Raw genomic sequence first — 13373 nt, forward strand, 5'->3', positions numbered from 1 at the left:
ACACATTTATCTGATTTATACCCCACCTTTCTCACAGAACTAGCTGCTTCCATTTCTGGCCTTTGCAGCCCTTGACAGCCTTTCCCTCACCCCAAATTTTGTTGTAGCTGGACTTATAAAAAGGTAAGAAGGGGTCTGCAGGATCAGGCCGAAAGGCCTATCAAGTCCAGCATCTGATTCTCATAGTGGCCAACCAGAGGCTGTGCTTTGAGAAGATCCATTTCGCCTTGTTAGAAGTTACAAGAAAGTGGACACAATCTGCTGTTCTACTATTGGCACAGAACACAAATGCATTTCTAAAAGGGATATGACATGGACATTATTTTAGATTTAAAATGTTTTTCAACCTCTCTGACCTCTTTGTCTTATGAAACTGTATCTCCAATCCTCAAGTCATCCGCTCAGATTGCCCACTTGAGTTCATTGCCGGATGATTCCTTTCATTTCTTCAGGGAAAGATTTTTGATTGCAGGTCTATATTTCAACTTAAAATGAATGTTGATGTCGGTCACCCACTTCCCCCCAGCTATGCTAGCATAGCATAGGTCACAGGAAACACTTAAGTGTATGTTTGTTTGTTTCAGGGGGTTCCTGGAATTGACAACAATGCCTTTGGTCCAGCTGGTGCAAAAGGAATCACGGGACGGCAGGTATCCAGACATCTAGAAATCGTTAAGAACAAACTAATGTGTATATTTAGAAATATCTGAAAAGAGAAGTCATCATTTTTGCAAGATTGAATGTGGATAGCTTCTTTCATTGAAACAGGAATTTATTTATTAATCCACTAATATTTATTAATATTTATCTTGGGTGCGAAAACCCCACCAAAGTCTTGCCAGCTTGGATCCAGTTGACCTATTTTGCAACCTTAATCCTGATTACTGGGGAGGGAAGAGACACATGAACGCTGTGGATTTTGGCAGATCATCGGGGCGCAATGAAGACAAATGGGAGAAGACGCCTCCGACAATGTGCTTAATTTGGAACTGGACTAGTCTCTATTGTTCTGTTCCATCAAAGTAGATATGATTTATATGCTTTGATTCAATTGGCTACCTTGAAACTGCTTACAAAGCAATGCCGTACCGCAACTATTCGGATGAGTATGTTTGCCTTGAATTACATGTCAGTGTTCATCGCACATGTCTGGAGTATGTCAAAGGCACAAATGTAATTTAGTAATCTCACTGTGTTCTGCAGGGGGACCTGGGAACTGATGGCGTGCAAGGAGAGCCTGGAGAGAAGGGTGCAAATGTAAGAGCAGCTGTAATAGAGAAGATGTAAATGCATAAAGGAAATGCTATGGCTCAGTTTACAGGGGACAAACTCTTCCTTTCTTCCTATGTAACTACTTCAAAAAAACAAAAAAACCAGAACAGAACCCCCTAAGATTATGTTGCAATCCTGTATACTCTTTTCTGCAACTATGCTGTCAGGTGTGGAGAGTTTGACTTCACAGACAAGAATTAACGAGCACTTTATATTTTATAGTCCTTTGTATTCAATCATCTGACTGCAAGCAAAAATCCACATCTCTCCACAAGGAGAGATAGGACCCACAAGCTCCTCTAACTCCTCCCCCTTCCATCTCCCACAACATCCTGGGCGCCAAGAGGAAGTTCTTCCTCTCTGCTTTCTTTGTTCTCTAATATGGACAGATCTCCTAGTTCTTGGGGAGGGGGGTCCCCCACACTCTGTAATGACATCTCTGCTGGCTGTTCCCTCCCTTCTGTTTCTCTGTCCATTATCTCGTAGCTAGGTAACTCCTGTCTAAGCTGCTCAGTGTTTGTGTCTCCCTCTACTTCTGAAACCTCTGGAAACAGGGAGGGTGAATCTCCCCCGCTCCTCCTCTTCAAAGAGGAGCTGATCTGCCTGAGAATGCATTTCCCAATCCTCTGTTTCAGACCATTCCCTGACATAAGCCCCATCAAATTACTTTTGAATCAATTACGCATGGGCTTGTGCTGTAAGCCATAGGTGTAAAGATAAAGGGACCCCTGACCATTAGGTCCAATCGTGGCCGACTCTGGGGTTGCGGTGCTCATCTCGCTTTATTGGCCGAGGGAGCTGGCGTACAGCTTCCAGGTCATGTGGCCAGCATGACTAAGCCACTTCTGGCAAACCAGAGCAGCGCACAGAAACGCCGCTCACCTTCCCGCCGGAGCGGTACCTATTTAACTACTTGCACTGGCGTGCTTTCGAACTGCTAGGTTGGCAGGAGCAGGGACCGAGCAACGGGAGCTCACCCAGTTGTGGGGATTCGAACCGCCAACCTTCTGATCAGCAAGTCCTAGTTTAACCCACAGCGCCACCCATGTCCCAAGCCATAGGTAATTGGGCCTAAATGCTACCCTGCATTGGTGGGCTGAATTTATCAGAAAGTTGCCAACTTGTGGCCTACTGCAACCTGAGGCCTTTCACTGCTCATCTTAGACACTTTGGGAAATGGTTCTCTTTCATCTGCTGGTGACTTTTTGTTCCCCTATAAACTAACTTAGCTTCACTGTAAACTGGCTAGCCGGTTTTAACTCCTGGTGGTTTAAAATGCAGGGCTGATTGACAAAACACCTCTAAGTTAGCAGAGGTAGCGATCGTCCCATTGCGGAAGCTGGAGCAGCTGACTAGCCTCTTCATTGACTTGGAAGGGTCCGATGTAAGATGAACATTTCCCATAGGTAATATTCTACAGTTAGGGTGGCCATGCTTTACAGAGAACAGTCCTCCACTTGAAAGAGTCCCCTATTTGAAGGGCTGCCTGGTCCAAATCTGGTTTAAAGAACCATAATGAGGGAGTGCAGGAGTTACCTATCCGGACAGCACCCGGACAGCAGATTGGCCACTGTTAAGAACAGAACTGAACTGAAAGGTTCAGCCAGCCTGCTTATATAGAGCTTCAGTACAATGTAACTGTAACAAGTTTCTGTAACTATCCAATCACTGAACATCACTTTCAATCCCTTATTTGCATATGTGGACTTGAGTGAAAACTATCTACAGTATCCCCCTGCTGGCCCAGGATGAGAACTTCAGTACATAACAGCCACCCACGCTTGTCACCTACTGGCAGTCTTCCCCGTTAAAGAAGTACAGTGCATCTCAGTTTAAATAGTAGTAACTGGGTCAAATCCAGCGCTGCTGTTCTGTTAGTGCATCAGACTTCTGCTTGGCAACAGAATTTCCCCTCCTCTCCTCTACGGGCTGCTCCTTGGGCACCCTCAAAATCTTCTCCAGGGAGCTGGAAGACCCTCTGGAGCAGATTTTGCGGGTATACCAGGCAAGGAGAGGAACGGGAAGTCCTTCTGCATGAGTGATACTCTGTGCTTGCAAAGTTAGATACATAGCTATACATATAACTTGGCATTTGCAAATGGTAATGCAAATGTATGTCATTTATTGCCCTCTTTTTTGATGGTGGTGGTGGTGGGAAAATGCATTTCTTCTTTTTGGATGATGTATAAGTGGACATATAAAGTGCCATTCTTTAAAACTTGTTCTAAAAGCTGTTTCCTCCCCTTTCGTTTAGGGTCCCAATGGCCGCAGAGGTCGTCCTGGCTTAGAGGTCAGTAGCCACTGCACTCACATAATGCTGAATGTATTATTATTAGCTTTTGCCCCTTATTCCTGGAACTGATGCAGGAACTGGCATTGCCATTCTGAATAGTGATGACTTGTGTCCCCTTCCTGTCCTGAAGCTGGAACTTCCTTGACTTGTGGAGCTAGATATCGAAAGGAGAGCTGTGCCTTTCATGAAAACAAGGGCATTGTTTGTTCTTGATAATCCAGTGGCCCAACTGATCAGTGGAAATTGATCAGGAAGACTGGAAGGACCACGGTTTGAAACATGCAGCAGTTTGAAAACTGCTGTTTCAAGATCTGAGTTTGTGGTTAATTCTTAATCCTGGCTTAGGCTTCATGGCATTTCTCAAATCCTCATATAAGCTTGTGCATTATTATTTTTTAAAAAAGGTAAAGGTAAAGGGACCCCTGACCATTAGATCCAGTTGTGGCGGACTCTGGGGTTGTGGCACTCATCTTGCTTTACTGGCCGAGGGAGCCGGCGTACAGCTTCCGGGTCATGTGGCCAGCATGACTAAGCCGCTTCTGGTGAACCAGAGCAGCGCACGGAAATGCCGTTTACCTTCCCACCAGAGTGGTACCTATTTATCTACTTGCACTTTGACGTGCTTTTGAGCTGCTAGGTTGGCAGGAGCAGGGACTGAGCAATGGGAGCTCACCCTGTCACAGGGATTTGAACTGCCGACCTTCTGATTGGCAAGTTCTAGGCTCTGTGGTTTAACCCACAGTGCCACCCGTGTCCCTTTTTTAAATGTAGAACTGTTCAAAATATCTCCCTCCCTATATATAGCAACTGCTTTTGTAGAACAATGTGGAAACGGGGTGTAAAAGACGAATGAATGCAGGTGACATTGACATAAATAAAACAAATTCCTCTCTTCCTAAGCTCTGTTGCTTTTAAGCTATGCTTACAGGTTTGCTGGGCCTTTTGGCTGGTCCCTGTTGCAAATGGAATGCTAGACTGAATAATCATTGGGTCCGCTCCAGCCAGACTCATCTTATGTTCTTCATTTTCGCAGTGGGATGAAGGGAGTTTGGCCTCAAAATGAAATGTCGCTTGCCCAAAGTTTACACATCTCTTACACACCTGCTTCTGCCAACTTTACAACACCAGCTTCTTTGTAAGATGTTTTCTTTGCAGTGTCAATTTTACTTTGGAGCCGTAGAGGGCCCTGCAGGCTTTGGCTTTTATCTGAATTTACTTCTCCCCATCCTGCCACAAACACACGTTTAAATTGTCACAGCAGACCGCTTTTCTGTCCAAAGTTGAGCATTACTCAGCAATGCAACATCTTAGCTTTCTTTATTTCCTTACAAACCCCATGCCGGTTAATGATTGCCTTAGGTGTCAATAAATGTTTTCTCGGATTACAGCTCCTCCTGGTAATTTTTCTTTTGTCACCAAACTAAAGCTTTGGAAACAGCTCCCATCATTTTTGCTCCAGGGATTCAGGCAAAAAGCGCCAGTTGAACTACCTGATGTTTCGAAAGCGTGGTAATTATGGGTCTGTTTGCTTTGCTTTTTCCATTTCTTTGTCAGAAGGAAAAATTAGACCAAAGGGGTCAGCTGCATCCTCCTCCATGATACTTAAGTACCTTCATTCACATCCCTAATGCTTAACCCATGATGAACCTATGAACACTCTTTTAGCAATAGAGGGCCCATCATCTGTTAAGCCTGGCACCCTGCATGGTTGGGCAGCCCTAGTCCCCCAGGTTTGTTAACACCTGTCCTCATCTCCCCAGGCCATGCAGTTTGGATCTGCCATTTAGTTTTCCCACAATGCCTAGGAGTGATGCTTCGGTCAGGACACTGTGGGAAGTTAAAATGGCAGCAATGGATGGTAGCAATGCTTCTACACATGAGTCAGCTGGGGCCACCAACTCTACAGAGGAGACAAGTACTTATTTATGGACGTATTTATAATTCTCAACTTTAGTCAAAATATAACAATGCAGGATACAACATATAAGAGTAAAATCAACCAAAGTATTCATAAAAACTTCAAAAAATTAACACAAAGTCATATTGCAAAACAATACTGTCTAAACAATATAGTTTTCAATAGTGGCATGTTGTTGCTATTTTGTTGTCGTTGTGGTTGACTGTGCGTGAGATCAAGTTTCTGCTAGTTAATATCTGAGCAGAAACTGCATTTCATTCACTCTCACAGAATGCTGCAGGTCAGAAACGTGTGTCTCCTTTAGTACTTTTCTCTTCTTTTTGACAGGGCCTAAAAGGAAATGAAGGCGACCCAGGTCTTCCTGGTGAAATGGGGCTACAAGGAAACCAGGTAATATAAATCTGTGTTCTGCTGCAGTGCTTAGAGGGGTGTCTTGTCGAAGCTGAATTCTGCATATTGTAATGACTGACTCTGCAGGTTGTGAATCGAAACAGGCAGGATTTGTTTCCGGTAGCCATGGTGTATTGAAGCAGTTACATCAGCAGGCCAGAGCCACTAAAATAAGGCTGCATCTGGGGCTTGGTCAACATGCGTCAAAAACCTACTGTATTCCTTTGTCTCCTGTGTCACTCAGGGTACACCAGGTTTACGCGGAATACCAGGACCTAGAGGACTCCAGGGCTTCCCAGGACCCCAAGTATGTCTTAAAATGATATGTCTTACTTCGCCAGTCTTTTTAAGTCCATAGGAACATTTGCAAAATGAAGGAACTGTTGCGGGCACCACAGACATAACCAATCGCACACCACTACTGTTATGTACTGAAGTTCTCACCCTGGGCCAGCAGGGGGATACTGTAGATAGTTATGCAAATGAAGGATGGAAAGTGACGTTCAGTGATTGGATAGTTTGTATGCAAATGAAGGATCGAAAGTGACGTTCAGTGATTGGATAGTTTTAGAAAGTTGCTACAGTAACGTTGTACTGGAGCTCTATATAAGCAGGCTGACTGAGCTCTTCAGTTCAGTTCTGTTCTGGCCTCTGAATAAAGAATAGCTGTTTGAAGAATCGCTGTGCTGTCTGATATGTTCACCCACAACTTAACAACTACCTATTCTGCTGTTGGCTTCAAGAGAAGGCTTCTTGCAAGCCTAATTTCAGCAGAGAGAGGAGGAGACCGTGTGGGCCCCAAGCGAAGGCCTCTCGCCTCTTATACATTCCCCAGATATTTCTGTGCACAAGTATTTTGTTCCTAGTCGCGGGTTTTGTAGTCTATACTTTACAATTGTAGTAGAGCATCCTGACTTTGCTTATGCACTGTATCATGGGTTTTTAATTTTGATCTATGCAAAAGTATGTAGAGTGCTTTTGAGCCTGAATTTTGCTCGTGTTTATTAATGATGATGCCCAACTGACTGGGTTGCCCCGCCACTCTGGGCAGCTTCCAATGATATATATGTGCATTTCAGCCAATGCATGTTTAAATTTGCAAGCTGCCTCTAGGGTCATTTGCAGAAATCCTTGTTCCTAGTGTTCCCTTTTCCTCCATCCAGACTTCTGAGTCATGTCAGCTCCACACATCTCTAAAGCTTTCCTCTGAAATTACTTTCTCACTGCTACTTTCTCTGAACAAGTAAAATCCCTCCAAATACGACTTTGGGGCCTCACGTTGCCTATTCATGAGTTCAGCTGCATTCTATCATAAGATGCGGACTGACACTTTTAAAAGAAATAAATGCCTTTAGTGTATATAGAGGTCTACAGTTCTATGATTTTATGTCTGCCCTTTCTTCCATAGTAGTTGAACAGACGTCATTTAGGACTGCTGAAACCTGGATGGGATTATAGAGAAAGCACAAAAGCTATTTAACTGGCTGCCAATGATTGCTGTGGTTTTCTTAATGTGACTTTCGATATGTGTTTCTGATTGGAGGGTAGTCAAGGAATCGATGGCGCGCCTGGCTCCATAGGGAAAGAAGGACCTAGAGGTCAAAAGGTAAGAACTGATTTCAACAGTACCTTTTGTGTTTCGACAAAGTGTCTGAACACGTTTCTTCCGAAGTAAAACGCAGCCTTTGTTTTGTCCAGTATAAAGAACAGCTCTATGTAGCAATTGAGCAGGGCTGTAAATATTTTTGTACTTTTATACTCGGTACAAAATGTATCTGGAGCTGGTCCTTTGGAACATGTGAGTCCACTTCTGTATCGACTTCAAAGGCTGCCGCCTATTTGTCTTGCAGTTCAAAGCACTAGTTAACCCCATGCTGAATGGCCTAAATCAGGGGCCGTTAACTTTGGGGGCTGGTGGGCACATATGGAATTTTGAGAAAGTTCCGTGGGCCCCAGTCACAAAATGGCCGCCATGGGATGTGTGACATATCACAAAATGGTGGCTGTTAGGAAGAAGAAGAGGAGGAGGAGGAGGAGGAGGAGGAGGAAGAAGAGGAGGAGGAGGAGGAGGAGGAGGAGGAGTTTGGACTTGATATCCCACCTTTCACTCTCTTTAAGAAGTCTCAAAGCAGCTAACAATCTTCTTTCCCTTCCTACCCCACAACAAACACTCTGTAAGGTGAGTGAGGCTGAGAGACTTCAGAGAAGTGTGACTAGCCCAAGGTCACCCAGCAGCTGCATGTGGAGGTACAGGGAAGCGAACCTGGTTCACCAGATTACGAGTCCACCACCCATAACCATGCTGGCGTTAGGGGCGTTGTATGATGCAAAATGTCAGAGCAGAAAAAGAAACAGCAACACAGAATAGTATGGGAAGGCTCCCTGTTATGCCAATAAAGGCTGAATGAATAAATGAAATGAAAAAGTCACCACTACACCATGCTGGCATGGGTGGGCACCCTTGTGCCCGTGCATACCAGGCTGGCAACCCCTGCCTTAAATGACTTGGGAGGAGGTCAGAATACTTAAAAGGGCTGCCATCTTCTCCTAAGATTAGCAGAAGAGGACGTTTGTGTGTGTGTGTGTGTGTGTGTGTGTGTGCTGCCACTCTGTTGGCTTTGCCTGGCATTGGTGGCACCTACTGTTTACCTCCCTGCCTCCTGCCCTGTTCAGTCCCCTGCTCAAACTCACTAAAATTCTCTGGAATGAAAAAGCTGTTGGTTGCTATCTTTACTTCAAATGGCTCACCAAGTTGTGGAGTTCATGATGGTGACCATCCATATCTAACATGCGGGGTGGTATTTTAAAATAAAATAACTCTTACAGATAGTCTATTATTTGGTACCACCTGCCATTTAAAATAAATTAGGGTTGCCATATGTCCAATTTTTCCAGGGATGCCAAACAGCAAAATTAGTACACAGGGAAACTTTTTAAAAATCAGCAAGATGTCTGGGGTTTTGCAAACAGAACCAGGAAGTCCAACAACCTTTGGGACGATTCTCCCCCCAAAAATGTGTCCAGATTTCTACTACTTGAAATGTGGCAACCCTAAATAAGTTCCATAGACTTCTCTGGCCTGGCCTTTTCCTTATGGGGAAACTTGAGGCCTAGTTTTTCTATTGGTGGGTACTAGGATCAGGTGCTAACATGCCCCTTCACGCATGTCTGAACATTTCACCCAAAGCTTCATCAACTCTAATGGTAACCAGGGTTTCATATAATCAGCAGTCTGTCAGGGAGAAGGCTAAGTTAGAAGCCTTCTGTCTGAAATCTAGTTTTCTATGTAAAGGGGATTATTTTGTCTGGAGGAGCTATCCATTATGGAAGCCCCCACTTTCAGTCCGTGGCAGTACAGACAGTCCTGAGTTTGCTGCCTCATTGAGAGCAAGACTATAGACACCAAAACAATAAAATTGGTCTGTACTATTGGTCCGTATTTAATGGTTAATCTCTGTTTTCTACTGTGTGAAAGGGAGAACATGGTGATCTTGGAGAAAAAGGCCTACAGGGGCTACCTGGACCAAGAGGCTTGACTGTGAGTTTTGCCTTTCTGATTCTGAGTCTTGACGTTTGTGACTGAATTTCTCTCAGCCTCTGAAAAAGAACGGTTGCTCCGTTTGATTTTCTTTCATCCTTTTTCTCCCTCTACTGGAAAGTTGTGTGTCTGTCCATCTTTCTGTCTGTTCGCTACGCATTTGGAAACCTCTTGAGATATCATTGGCAAACTTGGTTTTGCAGTTCATCAGAACTATCCAGCTATATCAAGTTATAGGAAAACTGGAGCTATTAACAGTAACCCTAGTTGGTTAACTGATTTGGCAACTTCCATGCACATGATGTCTGATGCTAATTCCCCCCCAAAGATTTAAATGAGATCCAGGTGAGGGTCATATGCCTTGTCAAACCCAGCAGGTGTATAACAGGAAGACCCGGCCTCCCCAGGCTGATGGCCTGCCCAATTTGTTTCATCCGGTCTACTTTGAATAGAACTTAGCTGAATGCAACCCTAGCAATTTCATTTCCTTTCATGACTCTAACTACACTCACTCTGTCTAATAGTAGGGCTGGCCCTAAAAGTCTTTTTTTAAAAAAAATAATTTGATTTTTCTATTCTTTGCAGGGGCTAGATGGTGACAATGGCTATGGTATACAAGGACGAAAAGGAGCAAAGGTGAGAGCCATGCTGTGAAGTTCCGGTCGCAGTGAACTATCACTCTGCAGCAGGGGTGGGGAACCTGTGGCCCTACAGATATTTTTGGACTAAACTCCCATAATCCTTGAGCATTAGCTGTACTGGCTGGGGTTCATGCAAGTTAGAGTCCAGCAACATCTGTAGGGTAACAGCTTCACCATCCCTGCTATACAGCGACAACCACTAACAGCAGGCAGTGCAATCTTTTAGGATGTCTCTTATGGAAACCTCATTAAAAGAAAACGAGGGTTCCCTTGCACAGATTTCTTTAGTTGCTGTTGGGCTTGTGCAGATGTTCCTGGTGGCTTGTGCCTCCAATATTATATGGATTTATTGAGCACTGTTGAATAGACTCATAGAATCATTGAATTGTAGACTTGGAAGGGGCCACAAAGGTCACCTGATCCTGCAACACAGGAATATATTGCCCATTGTGGGGCTCAAACCCACAATCCTGAGATTAAGAGTCTTGTGCTCTACCAGCCAAGCTAACGCACACATTGGGGATGTAACCATTCTCATTTTGTTTTGCAACCACAGCCCATGCTTGCCAGCCAGTCTGTTAAAAGTGCCCCTGATCACACTTGCACCCATACATGGATGTATGTCACCACTGCGAGCAGTTTCCAAAATCTTGGTTCTGTTTGCCTGCTTAGGTGTGGGAATCCTAATCTTTGTTAATGCAGGAATGCTTATTAATTTACTGGTAGGGATCAGAGAAGCGTGCTTGTAGTGACTGTGTGCCAAAAGGGTCAGGAGCAGAACAAAGCAACGCTTACATCCAAGTCGTTATGCTTTGGTAAGCCCAGCTCAGTGATGGATTTGGTGCCCTGTGCGAGGCCAAAATCCTGGAGCTCTCCCGCCTGCTTCCCAAAGCTCGGAAAGTGCTAAGTAGGCTTTGGGAAGGAGGTGGGAGGGCTCTAGGATCCTACCAGAGCCTCACACCTCCTTCCCAAAGCCTAACACCCTGCTTTCTGGGCTTTGAGACAGCGCTCAGGGCCCAATGCATGCACACCACTCGCAGAGCCCTAAATCGCCCCATTCTCAGGGCAGCCAATTCGTAGCACAGTTTGCTTCCTTTGTCATGCTGGCTCATGTCCTGGCTTTGCATAGTCACATGCGGAGTGAAGCTTTATGAGCCAAAGTGCCAAGAGGCCTCCTTTGGATGAGACTGAGGCAGAGCACATTGGTAACGTTCCATTGTTGATTGTGGACAGCACGCCACAAGCTCAACCCATTCCATAACTGACAAGGGACCCATGTTGCAGAGATCATATAACAAAATAGATCCCATTCAAAACCAACATTAGAAGCCAGTATAAATGTTTGTTTTGTTGCATTACCTAGAGAGCAGGATATTTGCCTGCCGATTTTTTCTAGTGTCCAAAACAAACAGTGGAATGGAATGAAACACTCAACACTTCTGATGCATGATAAATAGTTGTGATTGGGAAAGAAGCACGACAATCTTTCCTGTATCAAGTATGGTATTCTGGAGTGTGACGGTCATCCAAAAACTACAGAGGGAGATGCATAAGAACTAATTTCATGGAAAGTTAGTTCTTCTGGTTGAATATGGAAGGATGTTTTGGCAGCTTCTGCCTTCTGGAAGAAGGTACAGGGTTATAAAGACTAGGACTAGCCACCTGATAAACAGTATCTATCCAAATGCAGTTTTGGTTTTAAACGCAGTGTAAGGTATTCAATATGGGACGCGGGTGGCGCTGTGGGTTAAACCACAGAGCCTAGGACTGGCTGATCAGAAGGTCGGCGGTTCGAATCACCGCGACGGAGTGAGCTCCCGTTGCTTGGTCCCTGCTCCTACCAACCTAGCAGTTCGAAAGCACGTCAAAGTACAAGTAGATAGATAGGTACCGCTCTGGCGGGAAGGTAAACGGCGTTTCCGTGTGCTGCTGTGGTTTGCCAGAAGCGGCTTAGTCATGCTGGCCACATGACCCAGAAGCTGTACACCGGCTCCCTCAGCCAGTAAAGCGAGATGAGCGCCGCAACTCCAGAGTCAGCCACGACTGGACCTAATGGTCAGGGGTACCTTTACCTTTAAGGTATTCAATTATGGGGTATCAGAGTTTTTAGGGGCTAACCAGGCTGGGATAGCTGGGATAGCAGGCTTGTGGGTTTTTGAATGTCTGATGTAGATTTTTCCAATTTCGTTGTTCTATATGGGTCAATAACAATAAAGATTAGCATATCGTAGGGTGAATGGATCCTATGGGCTTTTATTGTGACCAGCTCAGGATTCACTCTCCTGCTCTTTCTTTAACTTGCTTCCTGATGCTGCATCAGTGGCGTAGCGTGGGTTGCCAGTGCCCAGGGAGAGAAGGAAGGAAACAGACAGTGTATGCACGTGCATTCAACTGCCTAAAGCATCTGCATTACCCAGGAGATCGCAGCCGTAGAGATAAGAAGAGTTGTTCTGTTGTCTGGCAAGGTCATTTCCTGTTTTGCATGGAGAAGCTGTTTTCAACAGAGCCCAGTGCCGGAAGCAGTTAGCTGTATTAAGGCAGCACCGGGTACTGAAATTGCGTGACCCCAACAAATTTTGTGCCCATGGCAACCTCCCTCCACACTTTGCCACTGTGGTGCATTAATGATTTTGACAGTGCACTAATCTGCACCTCCATTATTGCATTATTCTACCTCTCCTTTGATGTCAGAGTAACTCACCTGGGCGACTGTTGTAATGTCACAGTCTGTGACATTTTCATATGCTCCACCCTATTCAGACATTATCCTCCATGTGATTAGGATTATATGGAAGAAAGGAGGAGCCTTGCCCACTACACAGTACCAGCAGATCAAGTTTCTTAAGCTGATGATTAACTTTTCTAATGAAGCAGATAACTGCAGTACTGTTGGAGTGGCCATGAGATGTAAGAAAAGCAGCCTGGGATATGAGACCAGACACATTCGATAACACATTCAACTTGGCTTTACTCAGAGTATACCCATTGAAATGAATGAACATGACTATGTATGGCCCATTCAATTCAATGGGCTTGCCCTGAGTAATATATATAATTGCATCTGCATTTATAAACAGTTAAAATAGTTGCACATGTAAAGCAATACAACACACACTCCAATACAGATACAAAATTGCAAATGTGTTTAATCTAAAAGAAAAGAAAATAGAGCTATTCTTTTTAAAGCAACAGCAAAGAAAAGGTTGTGAAACGGCCAGCAAGGAAGTCACATGAGTTCAAAGTTTTGTTTCTGTTTCTTTAATTCCAGGGGCAGACTGGATTTCCTGGAAACCCTGGATTGCAGGTATTGCTTATACTCCT

The 13373-nt window shown here is 44.6% G+C and overlaps 1 protein-coding gene across 1 annotated transcript in view; it reads left to right on the plus strand.

Moving 5' to 3' along the window:
* Nucleotides 1-13373, plus strand: part of LOC128398274 (collagen alpha-6(VI) chain-like) — a 98931-nt gene that overhangs the window by 56528 nt on the left and 29030 nt on the right. The window contains exons 22-30 of the mRNA XM_053359148.1: nucleotides 585-650; nucleotides 1204-1257; nucleotides 3527-3562; nucleotides 5811-5873; nucleotides 6118-6180; nucleotides 7417-7479; nucleotides 9349-9411; nucleotides 9997-10047; nucleotides 13321-13356. Of these exons, the coding sequence (XP_053215123.1) occupies nucleotides 585-650; nucleotides 1204-1257; nucleotides 3527-3562; nucleotides 5811-5873; nucleotides 6118-6180; nucleotides 7417-7479; nucleotides 9349-9411; nucleotides 9997-10047; nucleotides 13321-13356 (495 nt within the window). The remainder of the gene's footprint in view (nucleotides 1-584; nucleotides 651-1203; nucleotides 1258-3526; nucleotides 3563-5810; nucleotides 5874-6117; nucleotides 6181-7416; nucleotides 7480-9348; nucleotides 9412-9996; nucleotides 10048-13320; nucleotides 13357-13373) is intronic.

This window comes from Podarcis raffonei, chromosome 12 (assembly GCF_027172205.1).
Source record: "Podarcis raffonei isolate rPodRaf1 chromosome 12, rPodRaf1.pri, whole genome shotgun sequence".
In the NCBI taxonomy this organism is placed as follows: domain Eukaryota; kingdom Metazoa; phylum Chordata; class Lepidosauria; order Squamata; family Lacertidae; genus Podarcis; species Podarcis raffonei.